We start from the raw sequence: 17467 nt of genomic DNA on the forward strand, positions 1-17467 counted from the left end.
GTATTTTTTTAAAAAAAAGATAAAAACATAATGTAGGCATTAAAGTATTGAAATTGCCCACATATATAATAAATATTTATAAGGACACGGTAATACAGTAGTATGCATAGTGTGTATTAAATACAATCAATATATTGCAGAGACAGGACTTAGTCCTTAGCAGGAGTTAAGTGGTAATAGTGCCCTTAGGAATATTGCAATATGCCCAAAAGTGACAAAAGCAGGCGAAGAGGTTGTGCATGAGTGTCTGTGAGCTGTCAGTGAGGGGATCAGTGTGTGGGAGGTAATGGAGGCATGAGCAAAAGGGTGGAAGAAGGAGTAATCACTGGATTAGAGTTTATTCACCTTATTCATCCTGATGGCCTGCGGGTAGAAACTGTTCTTCAGCCTGCTGGTTGTGGATTGAATGCTGATTGTTCTCTAAATGTCTTCATTTGAGGCCTATATAACTTATGTTAACCACCTCACCCTCTACCTATGAACATCTGGATGTATCCTAGGCTGTATGATCCCTTTTTTGATTTCATGGAAACTCTTAGAACATCTTTCAGTGCTGAAACCTTTTAAATAAACACATTGAGACCAAAATTTCTTTACTGGGATTTTATTTAAAGTCAATATTGTGTGTGTGTGTGTCTGTGTGTCTATCTGTCTGTCTATAGAGAGTGTTGTGTGGTGTACATGTGGATGATTTGTGTGTATGATCACATGTATGTGCATGTTTATGAATCTCAGTCTGAAGGTGCACTCTTTACCATGGCTTCCTCTGCAGAAAAAAAATCAAAAGAATAAATTAATCTCAGTAAATCTTCACACCACACTGGTTGGTATAGAAAAGAGATGGTTCTATTACAAATGTAAACGCAATGTTGGGGGCAAAGTATCAGCTGATGTTTCAAATGTTTCAAACAGAAACACACTCACCTTCATGGACCTTTGTTACCATCCTTCTCAGCAGTCCTAGCCTCCATACAATTACTCAGAGTGTGGCCAGGGGATCCATGAACATCATCGGGGGACACTTGACCATCGTCAGGGGCCTCCATAATATCACTCGCACTGTGGCCAGTGGATCCACGACCATCGTCAGAGGCCTCCTTAAAAGGATTGATGCTCTGGATGAGGGCTTCATTAACATTGTTAAAGGCTGCTTGAATCTTGTCGAGGGTCTCCATAGCATCATTGATGCCACTGAGTAGCTCATACATCTTCCTCCCCCGGACCACCAAAGTGTACAAGTGTTGGTCTCGTGCTGGTGGATGGTTGTTTGCAAACATCTGTATGTGTACATCAAAGTAAAACAACATGCATTTGTTATTGTCATATGACTGTGCCTGCATTATTTTTGTATTTTCAGGATTACACAGGATGTTTAAAAGTGTATTGAGCAGTAGTGTCCAATCTTAGCTGCAAAGTGCCGGTGTGGTTGTAGGTTTTTGTTCCATACAAACAGGATCACACATGAATTGTTTGATAATTGAGACCAACTGATTAAACGAGTAGAATGAGGTGTGCTCCTGCTTGTTTGGAAAGAAAAGCTGCAGCCACACTGGCTCTTTGTGGATCAGACACCCCTATTATAGAATTAGGGGTTGATATATATTTCTTGGAATGATTAGTGGTAAATATCAGATTCTTGGAATCTAAAAGCAATAAAATTACAGCCTACCTTCAGCCTGCAGGGAAAATGGTGCTATAGGAGAGCAGAGCAGAGTTGAGCTGAGCTGGAGTTTGCCCCAATTAGCACACTCCTGAAATTAGCATATACAATTGGCCATCCAATAACAGCAAGGAGCGATAAATTGGAAGCAAAGTTCAAAAATTTGATACTTACACCCCGTCTCATTTCCTTCACTTGGCATGTCTGCATCAGCATGTTGCTGTTCATCTTTGTCTCCATCAGCTGTGTCTTTCCTGTGCCCAGTCTCATTATTTCCTTCAATAGGCATGTCTGCATCAGCATGTTGCTGTTCATCTTTGTCTCCATCAGCTGTGTCTTTCCTGTGCCCCGTCTCATTTCCTTCACTTGGCATGTCTGCATCAGCATGTTGCTGTTCATCTTTGTCTCCATCAGCTGTGTCTTTCCTGTGCCCCGTCTCATTTCCTTCGCTTGGCATGTCTGCATCAGCATGTTGCTGTTCATCTTTATCTCCATCAGCTGTGTCTTTCCTGTGCCCCGTCTCATTTCCTTCGCTTGGCATGTCTCCATCAGCTGTGTCTGTTCTGTTCCTGGTTTTGTCCTTTCCTTCACCTGGCATGTCTGCATCAGTGTGTTGTTCATCTTTGTCATTGTCTTTATGACTATGGTTTCCTCTCCCACATTTCCCAATCTTCTGTAGTGTGTGAAGGGGTGTGCGAGTGGGTCGGCGATTGCGCCCTGTGATGGGTTGGCACCCCTTCCAGGCTGTCCCCAGCCTTTTGCCTCGAGCTCGCTGGGATATGCTCCTGGTTCTCCTGTGACTCGGCGGAGGATTAGTGGAATGGAAAATTACTGAACACGGGAATGAATCTGTACTACGTCCTGCGTCATCCTTTCGAATACTTGAGCTATCTTTGTTGTTTTGTTCATCCTTCTTGTCTTTGCCTTGTGTCTGGTCTTCTTCGTTACTGTCCAGTATCACAACTATTTCTTTGTTGCTGTTTTCATCCGTCTTGCGTGTCTTGCCAGCACCTTTCCTCCTTATCCTGTCCTCTGTTTCTTCTGTGGTGTCATCACTGGTGCCTTCGGTCTTTCTTTTAGGATATTTCTTGTCACGTTTGTCATCTGTCTTGCGTGTCTTGCCAGAAACTTTCCTGCTTATTCTGTCCTCATCATCCTCCTCCTCTGTTTCTTCTGTGGTGTCAACACTGGTGCCTTCGGTCTTTCTTTTAGGATATTTCTTGTCACGTTTGTCAACTGTCTTGCGTGTCTTGCCAGAAACTTTCTTGCTTATTCTGTCCTCATCATCATCCTCCTCTGTTTCTTCTGTGGTGTCATCACTGCTGTCAACACTGGTGCTTTTGGTCTCTCTTTTAGGATATTTCCTGTCACGTTTGTCATCTGTCTTGCCAGCAACCTTCCTCCTTATTCTGTCCTCATCCTCCTCCTCTGTTTCTTCTGTGGTGTCATCACTGTCTTCAGTACTGGTGTCCTTGATGTCACTTTCGGGATATTTCTTGTCACCTTTGTAATTTCTCATGCGTGTCTTGGAGATGCATCTTTTCTTACTTCTGTGCATGTCCTCATCTTACTCCCTTCCGTACCTGCTCCTTCTGCTTGTAATCCAGTTCACGGCCAACCTGAAACGCATCATGTGCACAATACAGAGAGGTAACAAATTAGTACTCAAAATTAAAATGATATAACGTTCAATTTTTAAATGAAACAAGTCTTACATAGGTGCTGATGCTTGTTCGTATGAGGCCAAATGTTGGTTTTCCTGGCAGCCCAAACTCCTTCCAGCACTCCTGGAAAGTGCCTGCTAAGCGGGAGAATGGACCCCCATTTGTGTTTGCAAAAAACAATTTGGACTCGCCCATGGGATATTTGTGCCTATGATATAAAAACCTGGCAAACCAGACATATTCCTCCTTTTCCAAAGGGACAAGGGCATGGCCATATTTTGAGGATGTTTTGTGTTTTGCCACCTGTGAAAAGAAAGACATGACACAAAGCAAGGGACAAATTATAAATAATACCTACATTAACATTCCCAAAAAGCTGGAAAGTTTCCAAAAGATATTCTCTACGTGTGCCATTGACAAGCAAGATGACCATTTAAAAAGGAATAATTCCATCAATTCCTCAGTTTAGGGGATACTATTTATATTTTGGAAATGCAATTCCAAATGAAAAATGTTACTCCCTAAATTTACTTTAAGTACTGTTTCTTTTTTATACTTTGGAATTAACACCGATGTTTTCATCTCACACTAATATTACCTTTTTAGACCCATAAAAGTTATATGTAGGAAAACGGACAATTCAGTAAAAGGTGAAAGCTTACCATAATAACTCGACGTCCATTTTTGTCTTTAGGTGCAGCGTGGACTTCTTCTGCCTCCATTCCCAACAAGACTCCCCTACGGTGCCCTGTCAGGCAAATTATGAACCCTGACAACAGGCCAAATAGGTGGTAAAGGTTTTGTGGCAGGGGATTTTGCTCCAGAGTGACTGGAAGATGAAACAAAGGGTATGAATGTACAGGGACTCCTAAAAGAGGCAATGTTTTCATAACCAATGTGTCCTTACCTAAAGCATTCGGTATTGCTCGTCTAGCCTTTTCCAGGAAGGTCTGTATGTGTACTGCATCCAGAATGTTTTCTGAAATGTAATTAAAACATCATGAAAAAGCATTCTACATTACAAGTGACATACCATGAAATATAAAAAAGTGAAGAAACACAAAAAGCAATTACTTGATTTTTTGGCCTTAACAGCTTGTTTGTGTACAACAAGCCTGCTCGTTAGTTTCCTCCGAAGCCTGTCTAGGCTGAAAATTGCCCCCTTCAATTTCTTTTTAGAGGCTCTCACAGTGTCCAGTCGTGCTTCAAGGAGAAATTTCAGGAAAGACCTCACATAGCTTATGTATATTCTTTGTGTTGTTACAGCAAAATTCCTCAAAGAGTGCGCCCAGCTGTAAGGAAAGTGAGAAAGGCACATTAATTCTTAATTATTCTAAAATGTTGACCTGTTAAATCTATACTTACTTTACAAGCTTGCTGGGGTCTGATAAGAAAGCAAAATCCATGGTTGGCACCCCTCCATCACTCATGTAAGCCAACCAGGATCGCACACGTGTGACTCTCTGGCGTGCGTTCTCGTTCTGGCGATACGTGACGCCTTCAATATGATTAAGCCAGGTCTGAAGGACTTTTTCTGCACCGAAAGAAAATTCACACGATTATAAGCTTGACATCACAAGGTGAACAAGAGAGACAGGGTTTTTATTTTTTAATGTGTTTATCTCTTCTTTCAGTTGTTTGACAACTGCTTTCTGTACCTTGCAGCCCTTGCAGTTTGGTTGTGTGGTTGGAGCAGTGTCCTCCCTCTCTCTGGTGTCTCCTTCCTCTGGTCCTTGGTGGGGAGCAACCTGGTGTGTAATGACGTCCTTCTGTGCCATAATCAATTGCTGAGGGGAGCTTGTTTCATCATCTGACTCGGCCAACATCTCCACATCGAGGGTACTAACCAAGGGAGGGGATGGATTTTTGGCCCGTAATGTTTTCAGTTCCAAAAGATTTGTCTGTTTTTTAGCTTTCGTAAGAAGTTCCTTCTGCTGCACTTCCTGAAGCGAAGAATAAAACAACCATAATGAAAGCTGACCTTTCACAATTGGAAACAAGCTCCCCTCAGATTTCGTACCAGAATGATATTAAATCAGTCACTGATATTCAGACACACAACCAACATTAATAAAAGGTATAAAAATTAAAAAAAAAAAAAAGTGTGCATTGTTCAAAACAATGAACTCATCATCCCAGGGCATTAGTGCACTTAAGTTATAAATGACAATACTTACTGTCATATCTGAATGGCATAGTTTCATGTGTTTATCTAAACGCACAAAGTTAGACCTTTTGCAGATAGGGCAATCATTGAGGCCATTATACCTTAAAATCACAGACAAAAAGACATTTATTATTATTTGCAGTTATGTTAATCTATACCATTTGAAAATGTTGAGGATTCAGGTCTGATTTTATAAGAAGACAACTTACGTGCCAGACGTGTACTGCAGCAAGATCCTGAGCTCCATTTTGTTGAGTACTTTATGGAGCTTTATAAGATGTTGGCGGACATTTCGGAAGGAGACGCCACAGAGAGGGCACGGTGCACTTTTTTTTGGCTTTCTTTGCAAACTGGAGGTGGAGGCCCGATACATATTCTGTGAAAACAGTGTGGACTAATTATTTTCCCCCAAAACCTGTACAAAATGCTAAACACAGAAACCTTTATTTATAACATCAAAATGTTGGAAAACTTAAACCTCAAACCCAGGCATCCTTACGAATAACTTCTTCGTAACGGAAAGCCAGCTTCCTCAGCCGACTTCTTATATTCTCTGTTGTCAGATGGAGACGTCTGGCCTCCTCCACTAGCTCTGGGGTTTTTTTCAGAACGTGTATTAACTGAAACAAAAAGAAATGTGTAGAAGCCAATAACTAAAGTTTAGGACTGCAAGCATACAGTAATATTTCTGTTACGACCACAAGGATGCACAGTCATAAGGAACTCAACTTACTCGCCTGTATGTTATGAATTTTTCTTTCAAATCTCTTTGAAAGTGGTGTCTCAACAGGGAATCAAACTCTCTTGAATAAAAGAGTCTCCTGCGTTGGCCCTATGCAGAATATACTTATTAGCATGTACATGTGCAAGAATTGATCAGTTCCACTGTAGTTTTACTTACAGGGCATGGAGCGTATCGTGGGAGCCCCTCAAACTCTGAGCCTGATGAGTCTGTATCAACCTTAATCATTCAAAATATTTTCTTAGTATGTGTGATTTTCAAAAAAAAATTAGAATTGCCTTTCCACAATAAAAACAGTATTCCCTACATTAATCATTGGTGGAATTACTGTTTTCATATAAAGAATGATATTTTTCTGGAAACTGTCCAGTTTTTTCAGAACTTATATATATATATATATATACTTATGCATTAGATATATAATGTTACTCACAGACAATGGTTCCTCTGGCTCTTGTTTAAATACAACAGTGTGTGTAGCACGGTCTACAGACACCTAAACAAATCAAAAACAATTATTCCTTTAATCAGTGTGTGTGTGTGTGTGTGATTATATATTAGATACTATTTTAACTCACAAGCAATGGTTCCTCTGGCTCTTCTGTAAAGGCAACAGTTCCTGTTTCACTGTCTGAAGTTACCTAAACAAATTAAAGAGAACGATTCATTTAATTAGGGTGTGTGCGCGCGTGTGTGTGCGCGTGCGCGTGCGAGACTAAAGACACCTAAACAAATAAAAAAACAGCGATTCCTTTAGTGCGTGCGTGCGTGTGTGTGTGAGAGAGAGACTGTGTGTATGAATTATTTTTTACTTACAGAATTGAAATGATCAGTGGTGCTATCCGGTTCGGGTGGTGACGCCATTAAATACTGTAACAGCAAAGTTAAGGCCTCAAAATTATGTTCCAATAATCGCGCATAATGAAAAGAGAAATGAAAACGACTGCATAAATCTAGATGGATTGGATTAGGGATTGATATACATTTTGTGGAATGATTAGTGGTAAATATCAGATTTTTGGAAACTAAAAGCAATAACCTGGGGCCTACCTTCAGCCTGCAGGGAAAACGGAGCTAATTAGGAGAGTGGAGCAAAGCAGAGCAGAGCGGGAGTTTGCACCAATTAACGCGCTCCCTAAAATTAGCATTTATCATTGACCAGCCAATAAGAGCAAGAAGCTATAATTGGAAGCAAAGTTCACAAACTTGGTACTTACACCTAATCCCCTTACCTACTCATTCCAGGCACACTAAATACTGTGGAAGCCACCAGAATTACAATTAAAACTGCAAATTGGCTCATTGCAGCATGGAGTGATATCTTAAACCTAATTAGAATTATTCAATTTTATTTGTATATAGCGCTTTTAACAATGGACACAAAGCAGCTTTACAGAAATATATACATTTTTGCACTTTATGACCATATAGTGCACTGTTATAAAAGGGATTTATTTATAATTGCATTATCTGGTGTCACCTAGATGAGGATGGCTTGCCTTTCGAGTCAGTTCTTCTCAAGTTCTCTGGGAGTCTTTCATTGCCACAGTCTCCTCTGGCTTGCTCATCAGGGATAAATTTATACAATTAAACTATTTAACATTTAATCTCTAAAAATCAGGTAGTGGGTTCAAACTGGAAGCTCACCATCAAAGATTTTCAGTCAAGTTCTCTGAGATGAGGACCTCAATTCTGGGGTCAGATTTTACACACAATGTAGTAGTATGGGTAGTGTGTATCAAATGTGATCAATATTAATAATTAATAATTATTAATATTACACAGAGACAGGACTTAGTCCTTAGTAATTGTATTATATTGCAAGTATATGTGCAAATATACTTCATCCTGCACAGTCAAAGATGCACCAAGATGTTCGTAAGGGAATTAGGAGTTAATTAATTCTGGTGGCTTTCAAAGTCTTTACTCTGGCTGGTGTTATGGAATGATATCTTAAAAACTATTTAGAATTATGACATTCCCAGAGAGAAATATTAAATTCAATTCAATTTTATTTGTATAGCGATTTTAACAATGGTCATTTTCACAAAGCTGCTTTACAGAAATATATAAATTATTACACAGTTATATAAGGGAATTATTTATAATAAGACTAAACCCTAGGGATAACTTTGTACATTTAAAATATTAATCTCTAAAATTTGGGTATTTTGGAGTCAAACCAGAAGCTCACCACTGAAAGTTTTCAGGCAAGTTCTTTGAGGCGAGGGACTCAATTCTGTGGTCAGATTTTATGCAGGACGCCGGGAAGCACGAGTTTGACACGAGTTTGCTTCCTGCCGCAAGCAACCTGATTTTACATAAGATGTAGTGTCTCTAGGCTTTTCCATTGCTGAGAAATAAGCTGTGGAAAAAATGTGCTCCTTTCTCAGCCCTGGACTTGAAGCAGTAGCTAGTACAGAGCCACACAGCACATTGAAACACCTGACAAGTTGTTCTGGGACCAGTTAGATTATTGTGGCACCTGGAGGCCCCAAACCTGGCATATGTGAACGAGGCTATGAGATGACATGGCATGCCACGTTTGGTGGAGCTACGTTGCACTGTTGGCATTTTGTGACCCTTTAATTCACATTATTTTAGGCCCAAATGAAGGGATCGAGTGACATTTTGTGGATTCTTCACAGAACCATGGCTCCTGGAGGCTCCAAACTTGGCAAACATGGACTAGGCCATTGGATGATGCGGGCTGCCGAGTTTGGTGGAGCTAGGTCTCACCCTTGGAATTTTATGACCCTTTCATTATGTTATTTTAAGCTCAAATACCTTGAAGTGGCCCTAAGTGAACTAGGCCGAGTGACATTTTAGGGGTCCTTCACAGAACTGTGGCACCTGGAGACACCAAACAACACACGTGAAATAGGCCACAAGGTGACACGGCCTGCTGAGGTTGGGGGAACTTTGTCGCACCGTTGGCAATTTACAACTCTTGGTTAAGTTATTTTAGGCCCAAATACCTTTGAAGGGATCGAGTGACATTTTGGGGGCCCTTCACAGAACCGTGTCTCCAGAAGGCCCCAAATCTGGCACAATTGGACTAGGTCTCAAATACACAGAGTACACTGATGAAACAGGGTGCACAATTCATAATTTGCACAATAAAATGCATTTCCTTTGGTTAGTGTCAGGAATTCCAAAAAATAAATAGAAATCCCTAAATCCCTAGCAACACAGTTTTTAGATAGGTCACAGGGTTCTCCTAGGCCAGAAGTTCAATACTGGGGTCAGATTTTCTGTAGGATGTCAGGAAGCACCCCGAACGCGGGTTCGAACCCCGGTAGAGGCTGGCCCCCGATGGCCATCGACAGATGGCATCAGAGGGAGACCCGGTCTTCCTGCCTCAAGCGACCTGGTGTCTCTAGGCCTTTTTGTCCGTTGCTGAGAAAGAATTGGATTGGAAAAAATGTGCTCTGTTCTCAGCCCTGGACTTTCAGCATGATCCAGTAGCTAGTATAGAGTCACACAACACATTGAAACACCCGCCATGTGTTTCTGGGACTAGTTAGATAACTGTGGCACCTGGAAGCCCCTAACCTGGCATACCTGAAGTAGCCCACAAGATGCTGTGGCATGCTGAGTTTTGTGGAGCTACATTGCACCCTTGGGAATTTATGACCCTTTCATTACGTTATTTTAGGCTCAAATACCGTGAAGGGATGAAGTGACATTTTAGGGGTCTTTCACAGAACTGTGGCTCCTGGAGGCACCAAACCCCACACACGTGAAGTAGGCCATGCGGTGATGTGGCCTGCTGAGTTCAAGGGAACTATGTTGCACCGTTGGCAATTTACAACCCTTTGGTTAAGTTATTTTAGGCCCAAATTCCTTTGAAGGGATCGAAGGACCGTGAACCGTGTCTCCAGAAGGCCCCAAACCCACTCCACGTGAACTAGGCCTCGAGTACACGGAGAACACTGGTGAAACAGGCTGCACAATTCATAGTTTGCACAATAAAATGTATTTCTTTTAGTTAACATTGGGAATTCCAAAAAATAAATAGAAATCCCTAATTCCTTAACAACAAAAGTTTTCAGAGAGGTCACAGGGTTCTCCGAGGCTAGGAGCTCAATTCTGGGGTCAGATTTTCTGTAGGATGTCAGGAAGCACCCCGAACGCGGGTTCGAACCCCGGTAGAGGCTGGCCCCCGATGGCCATCGACAGATGGCATCAGAGGGAGACCCTCTCGGATTTTATGTAGCATTTCAGGAAAACCCTCGAAAGCAGGTTAGAACCCTGACAGAGGCCGGCCCCCTACGGGCGCCGACATACGGCATAAGAGGTAGCCCCGGGCTTCCTGCCTCAAGCAACGTGGTGTCTCTATGCCTTTTTTTCCCCGTTGCTGAGAAAGAAGCTGTGTAAAAATTGTGTTCTCTTCTCAGCCCTGGACTTACAGCATGAGGCAGTAGCTAGTTTAGAGCCAGAAACACAACACATTGAAACAACTGCCAAGTGTTTCTGGGACCAGCTAGATAACTGTGGCACTCGAAGGCCCCAAAGTACCCAAAGTAGGCCACAAGGTGACGTGGCATGCCGAGTTTGGGGGAAGTACGCAGTACCATTGGCATTTTACTACCCTTTCGTTTAGTTATTTTAGGCCCAAATACCTTGGCTTCTGGAGACCCCACCCCTGTGACCCATGATCTAGGCCAAGAGATGATGTGGGCTGCTGAGTTTTGAGGAGGTACGTCGCACCGTTGGCATTTTATGATCCTTGAATCAAGTTATCTTAGGCTCAAATACCTTTGAAGGGATCAAATGACATTTAGGGGGCCCTTCACAGAAGCGTGGCTCCAGAAGGCCCCAAACCTGGCAGACGTGAACTAGGCCTTGAGTACACAGAGTACACTGGTGAAACAGGGTGCAAATTCATAATTTGTAAAATAAAATTCATTTCCTAAGTTAACGTCATGGATTCCAAAAAATAAATAAAAATCCCTAAATCCCAAACAACAAAAGTTTTCGAAGGGGTCACAGTATTCTCCAAGGCCAGCAGCTCGATTCTGGGGTCGGATTTTATGTAGGCTGTAGGGAAGCACCCTGAACGAGGGTTCGAACACTGCCAGAGGCCGGCCCCCTTTCGGCACAGACGGACGGCATCGGAGGGAGACCCGGGCTTCCTGCCTCAAGCGACCTGGTGTCTCTAGACCTTTTTTTTCCCGTTGCTGAGAAAGAAGCTGTAGAAAAATTGTGCTCTGTTCTCAGCCTTGGACTTACAACATGAGGCTGTAGCTAGTATAGAGCCAGACAACACAATGAAACACCTGCCAAGTGTTTCTGGGACCAGCTAGATAACTGTGGCACCTGAAGGCCCCAAACCTGACATACCCAAAGTAGGCCACAAGGTGACGTGGCATGCCGAGTTTTGGGGAAGTACGCAGCACCATTGGCATTTTACGACCCTTTCGTTTAGTTATTTTAGGCCCAAATACCTTTCAAGTTATCAAGTGACAATTTGGGGGCCCTTCACAGAACTGTGAAAATATGAACTAGGCCTAGGGTTGATTCATTTCCCTTAATTAATGTCGGAAATTCCACAAAAGTAAATATAAATCCCTAAATTCCTAAGTTTTCATACTGGTCACAGCTTTCTCCAAGACCAGGAGTTCAATTCTGCGGTCAGATTTTATGTAGGATGTCAGAAATCAACCCGAACACTGGTTCTAACTCCCCGGAGGCCTGCCCCCAACAGGCGCCGACAGAGAGCATCAGAGGGAGACCCAGGCTTCCTGCCTCAAGCGACCTGGTGTCTCTAGGTCTGTCCGTTGCTGAGAAATAAGCTGTGGAATAATTGTGCTCCATTCTTAGCACTGGACTTACTGCATGTTAGGACAAGAGGTAAGTTCGGGAGAACTATGTCGCACCCTTGGCATTTTACGACTCTTTCATTAAGTTATTTTAGGCCCAAATACCTTTGAAAGGATCGAGTGACAATTTGGGGGCCCTTCACATAACCGTGAACACGTGAACTAATTCTAGAGCAAACGGAGTATATTGGTGAAACAGACCGCACAATTCAGAATTTGCACAATAAATTGCATTTTCTTTAGTTAATGTTGGAAATTCCAAAAAATAAATAGAAATTCCTAAAAAACAAAAAGATGGGTCTGTGCTACTTAAAAGTGTAAATGGTTACAGAGTTTTGCATTCTGCATTTTGCTCTGATGAGTTGATTCCAAATGTATGGTCTGTTGTTTTCAAAGGGATATTTTATGCCTTTCACAATATCTTCATTCCAAGTTTTTCATCTCAAAAACTTGAGTTCTTGGTTCTAAATTTTGGAACTCAAATTCCAAAAAAGGGATATTTGCCCCTAAATATATAGATTGTTACCAGGTTTTTGATCTTAAAATTCCAAAAAAGGGATATTTCAGTCCTTAAATATTCCAAGATCTTGATCTCTTTTTCCAATTTTATGATCTCAAAATTCCAAAAAGGGGATATTTGCCCCTAATAATTCCAAGACTATGATCTAAAAAAATCCAAGTTCTTGATACAGAATTCCAAAAAGGAGATCTGTTGTGCAATTCCAAGATTCCGATCCCTAAATTCAAGAATATGATCCAATTCCCAAAAGATGACATTTGTCCCTAATTATTCCAAGATTTTGATCCCGATTTCCATTTTAAAGCTCTAGAATTCCAAATATTTGATATTTGCCCCTAAATATTGCAAAATCATGATTTGAAGAATCCAAAATTTACATCCTGAATTCCAAAAATGAAATCTGTCAGGATAAATAAACAACTGTAAATTCAGATTTCAAGTTTTGAATTCCAGTTCCAAAAAGACAATATTTGCCCCTAAATCCCTAAATTCAATGAAAAAATGTTACTTAGGAGAAATGTTCCTTTTTTTTGGAGGAACATAAGCCCAGCCCTACCAAAGACGTAATCTGGCTCCTAAACATTCCAATATACTAATCTTTATGCATATAAGAGCTCTCAATTCTTCTAAAAATATTCATCTTCATTTAATATTCATGGCCTTCATTTCAAAAGCCAATAGTTGTCCCAATACCCTATATAACACTTGTGCAAATAATGATTCTAATTCCAAACATAGCTGTAAGTTTCATTGATTTGGGACATCCAAATAAGGCCCTAATGTTGGAGGCATGTCTTGGCTTGGTTGGAAAAATGATCCCAAAATTCCAAAGTCAAAGCAAATGTATCAGATGATTATGAAAATATTATTTGATATAGAAAGTATATGTACAATTCTCATCAAATTACAAAGTCAAAACAAAAGTATAGATGAATAGGGGAAAATGCTCTTTGATTTGGAACCTACATGATCGATCATATAAAGTCAGTACAAATATATTAGATGATTATGAAAATATTTTTGATTTGGAATGTACAAGAACAGTTATCATCAAATTCCATAGCCAAAGCAAAGGTATCAGATAATTATCAAAAGATTATTTTATTTGGAATGTACAAGAAATTATCATCAAATTCCAAAGTTAAAGCAAAAGTATCAGATGATTATTAAAATATTATTTAATATGGAAATTATATGAACAATTCTCATCAAATTGGAAAGTCAAAACAAAAGTATAGATGAATAGGGGAAACTACTCTTAGATTTGGAATCTACATGACCAGTGATTCATATAAAGTCAATACACATATATCAGATGATTATCAAAAGATTCTTTAATTTGTAATGTACAAGAACAGTTATCATCAATTTCCAAAGTCAAAGCAAAGATATCAGATGATTATGAAAATATTATTTGATATGGAATGTACAAGAACAGATATCATCAAATTCCAAAGTCAAAGCAAAGGTATCAGATGATTATGAAAATTTTATTTGACATGAAATGTACATGAACAATTCTCACAAATTACAAAGTCAAAAGAAAAGTATAGTTGAATAGGGGAAAATGTTCTTTGATTTGGAATGTACATTACCAATCAATCATCACATTTATAATGTCAATACAAATAATAACAGATAATTATCAAAAGATTCTTTTATTTGGAAGGTACAAGAAGTTATCATCAAATTCCAAAGTCAGAGCAAAAGTATCAGATGATTATGAAAATATTATTTGATAGGGAAATCATATGAACATTTCTCATCAAATTACAAAGTCGAAAGAAAAGTATAGCTGAATAGGGGAAAACATTCTTTGATTTGGAATCTACATAAACAATCAATCGTCACATTTATAACATCAATACAAATAATATCAGATGATTATCAAAAGATTCTTTTATTTGGAAGGTACAAGAAGTTGAGCATCAAATTCCAAAGTGAAAGCAAATGTATCAGATCATTAAGTAGAAGCCTTTATTTGTCACATATACATTTTGCATATTGCAGCTTCTCAGGAAGCTGAGGTCAGAGTGCATGATCAGCCATGATACAGCACCCTTGGAGCAGATAGGGTCAAGGGCATTGCTCAAGGGCCCAACAGTGGCAGCTTGGCAGTGCTGGGGCTTGAACTCCCGACCTTCTGATCAGTAACCCAAAGCCAATCAATGAACAATGTACATGAACAAGTTCCATCAAATTACAAAATCAAAACAAAAAGTCTAGGTGAATAGGGAAAAATGTTCATTGATTTGGAATGTACGTGACCAATCAATCATCAGCTTATAAAGTACATACAAATATATCAGATGATTATCAAAAGATTCTTTGATTTTTAATGTACATTTATGGAATTTGGCAGACGCCCTTATCCAGAGTGACTTATATTTATCTCAATCGTACAATCAAGCATTTGAGGGGTAAGTCAAAGTAAAAAAGACAGAGAAAATATTTGAAAAAATTAGAGAAAAGAATAATAATTTTGGATTATGAAAATGAGCTGCCACATGACAGGAAGTTAGTTTTTTAACCGCTGCCACATCACAGGAAGTGTTTCTTTTTTTTTATTTTAAATTAATAGATTTACCTTAAAGAGCAAGAATGTACAAGGTAGCATTCAACAAATATAAAAAAATTAAATCAGATGAGGTAAAATCAAAAGGAAAAATCAAAACCAATGAATAAAAGATTTTAAAAAATCAGAAAATTTAAAAGTTAGGGAAAAGATCATTAACTTGGAATATGCAAATGAGCTTCTGACATCATAGAAGTGTTTTTCCTAACCTTTCCAAAAAGATGATTTCTGGTAATTCCAAGAAAACGATCCAATAATGTGCTCCATGGTGCCATCTGGTCGCCGGACAAAAGTTTGATCCAGATCAAATTTTTGGTTCCAAGGTACTTATAATTTTGAATGGGCAAATTGGCTGCTAAACGATTTCTTGGAAAAAATCCAGATTGCCTATTCCGGCCCATGTTAAAATTTCCAAGTTAAAGGTATGGTCAGGACCATACAAGAAGTTCAGCATCAAATTCCAAAGTGAAAGCAAATGTATCAGATCATTAAGTAGAAGCCTTTATTTGTCACATATACATTTTGCATATTGCAGCTTCTCAGGAAGCTGAGGTCAAAGTGCATGATCAGCCATGATACAGCACCCTTGGAGCAGATAGGGTCAAGGGCATTGCTCAAGGGCCCAACAGTGGCAGCTTGGCAGTGCTGGGGCTTGAACTCCCGACCTTCTGATCAGTAACTCAAAGCCAATCAATGAACAATGTACATGAACAAGTTCCATCAAATTACAAAATCAAATCATTGATTTGATTAATGAATTAACTTGGAATATGCAAATGAGCTTCTGACATCATAGAAGTGTTTTTCCTAACCTTTCCAAAAAGATGATTTCTGGTAATTCCAAGAAAACGATCCAATAATGTGCTCCATAGCGCCATCTGGTCGCCGGACAAAAGTTTGATCCAGATCAAATTTTTGGTTCCAAGGTACTTATACTTTTGAATGGGCAAATTGGCTGCTAAATGATTACTTGGAAATAATCCAGATTGCCTATTCCGGCCCATGTTAAAATTTCCAAGTTAAAGGTATGGACCCTAACCCTAACCCGAAACCTAACCCTAACCCTAACCCTAACCCCATCCTTAACCCTAATCCTAACCCCAACCCTAACCTCAACCCTAATTCTAACCCCAACCCTAACCCAAAACCTAACCTCAACACCAACCCTAACCCCAACCCCAACCCTAATCCTAACCCCAACCCCAACCCCAACCCTAACCCTAACCCCAACCTTAACCCCAACCCTAATCCTAACCCCAACCCCAACCCCAACCCTAACCCTAACACCGACCCTAACCCCAACCCTAATCCTAACCCTAACACTAAACCTAACCCCAACACTAAACCTAACCCTAACCTTAACCCTCACTCTAACCCAAACACTAACTCCAACCCTAACCCCAACCCTAACCCCAACCCTAACCCTAATCTTAACCCTAATCCCAACCCTAACCCTAACCCTAATCCTAACCTAACCCAAACACTAACCCTAACCCTAACTCTCACCCTAACCCTAACCCCAACCCTAATCCTAAACCGAACCCAACCCTAATCTCAACCCTAATCCTAACCACGACCCTAACCACAACCCTAATCTCAACCCTAATCTCAACCCTAATTCTAACACCGACGCTAACCCCAACCCTAATCCTAACCCTAACCCAAAACCTAACCCTAATCTTAACCCCAACACTAAACCTAACCCTAGCTCTAACCCCAACTCTAATTCTAAGCTCAACCCTAACCCTAACCCCAACCCTAACACAAAACCTAACCCTAATCTTAACCCTAATCCCAACCCTAACCCTAACCCTAAACCTAATACTAACCTAACCCAAACACTAAACCTAACCCTAACGCTCACCCTAACCCTAACCCGAAACCTAACCCTAACCCTAACCCTAACCCCATCCTTAACCCTAATCCTAACCCCAACCCTAACCTCAACCCTAATTCTAACCCCAACCCTAACCCAAAACCTAACCTCGACACCAACCCTAACCCCAACCCCAACCCTAATCCTAACCCCAACCCCAACCCCAACCCTAATCCTAACCCCAACCCCAACCCTAATCCCAACCCCAACCCCAACCCCAACCCTAACCCTAAACCTAACCCTAACCCCAACCCCAACCCAACCCTAATCCCTACCCTAACCCTAACCGTAATCCTAACCCTAACCCTTGGGCCTAACCCTAATATCTTAGCATTTAACCTAAAACTAACACCTAACACTAACCTTAACCCCAACCCTAATCCTAATTCTAACCCTAACCTAACTCCAACCCTAATTCTAACACCAAACCTTACCCAA

General features: G+C 40.4%; 1 protein-coding gene across 1 annotated transcript; it reads right to left on the bottom strand.

Moving 5' to 3' along the window:
• Nucleotides 1–602: 602 nt before the first annotated feature.
• On the bottom strand, nt 603–3513 carry LOC117596742 (uncharacterized protein DDB_G0283697-like). The gene is made up of 5 exons (XM_053241995.1): nt 3376–3513; nt 1835–3279; nt 1670–1751; nt 925–1277; nt 603–766 (listed from the first exon to the last, which is right to left on the bottom strand). Coding segments are annotated over exons 2-3 (1386 nt in total). The 5' UTR covers nt 3219–3279; nt 3376–3513; the 3' UTR covers nt 603–766; nt 925–1277; nt 1670–1749.
• Between the last annotated feature and the right edge of the window lie 13954 nt (nt 3514–17467).

This window comes from Pangasianodon hypophthalmus, chromosome 19 (genome assembly GCF_027358585.1).
Source record: "Pangasianodon hypophthalmus isolate fPanHyp1 chromosome 19, fPanHyp1.pri, whole genome shotgun sequence".
Taxonomy (NCBI): Eukaryota; Metazoa; Chordata; class Actinopteri; order Siluriformes; family Pangasiidae; genus Pangasianodon; species Pangasianodon hypophthalmus.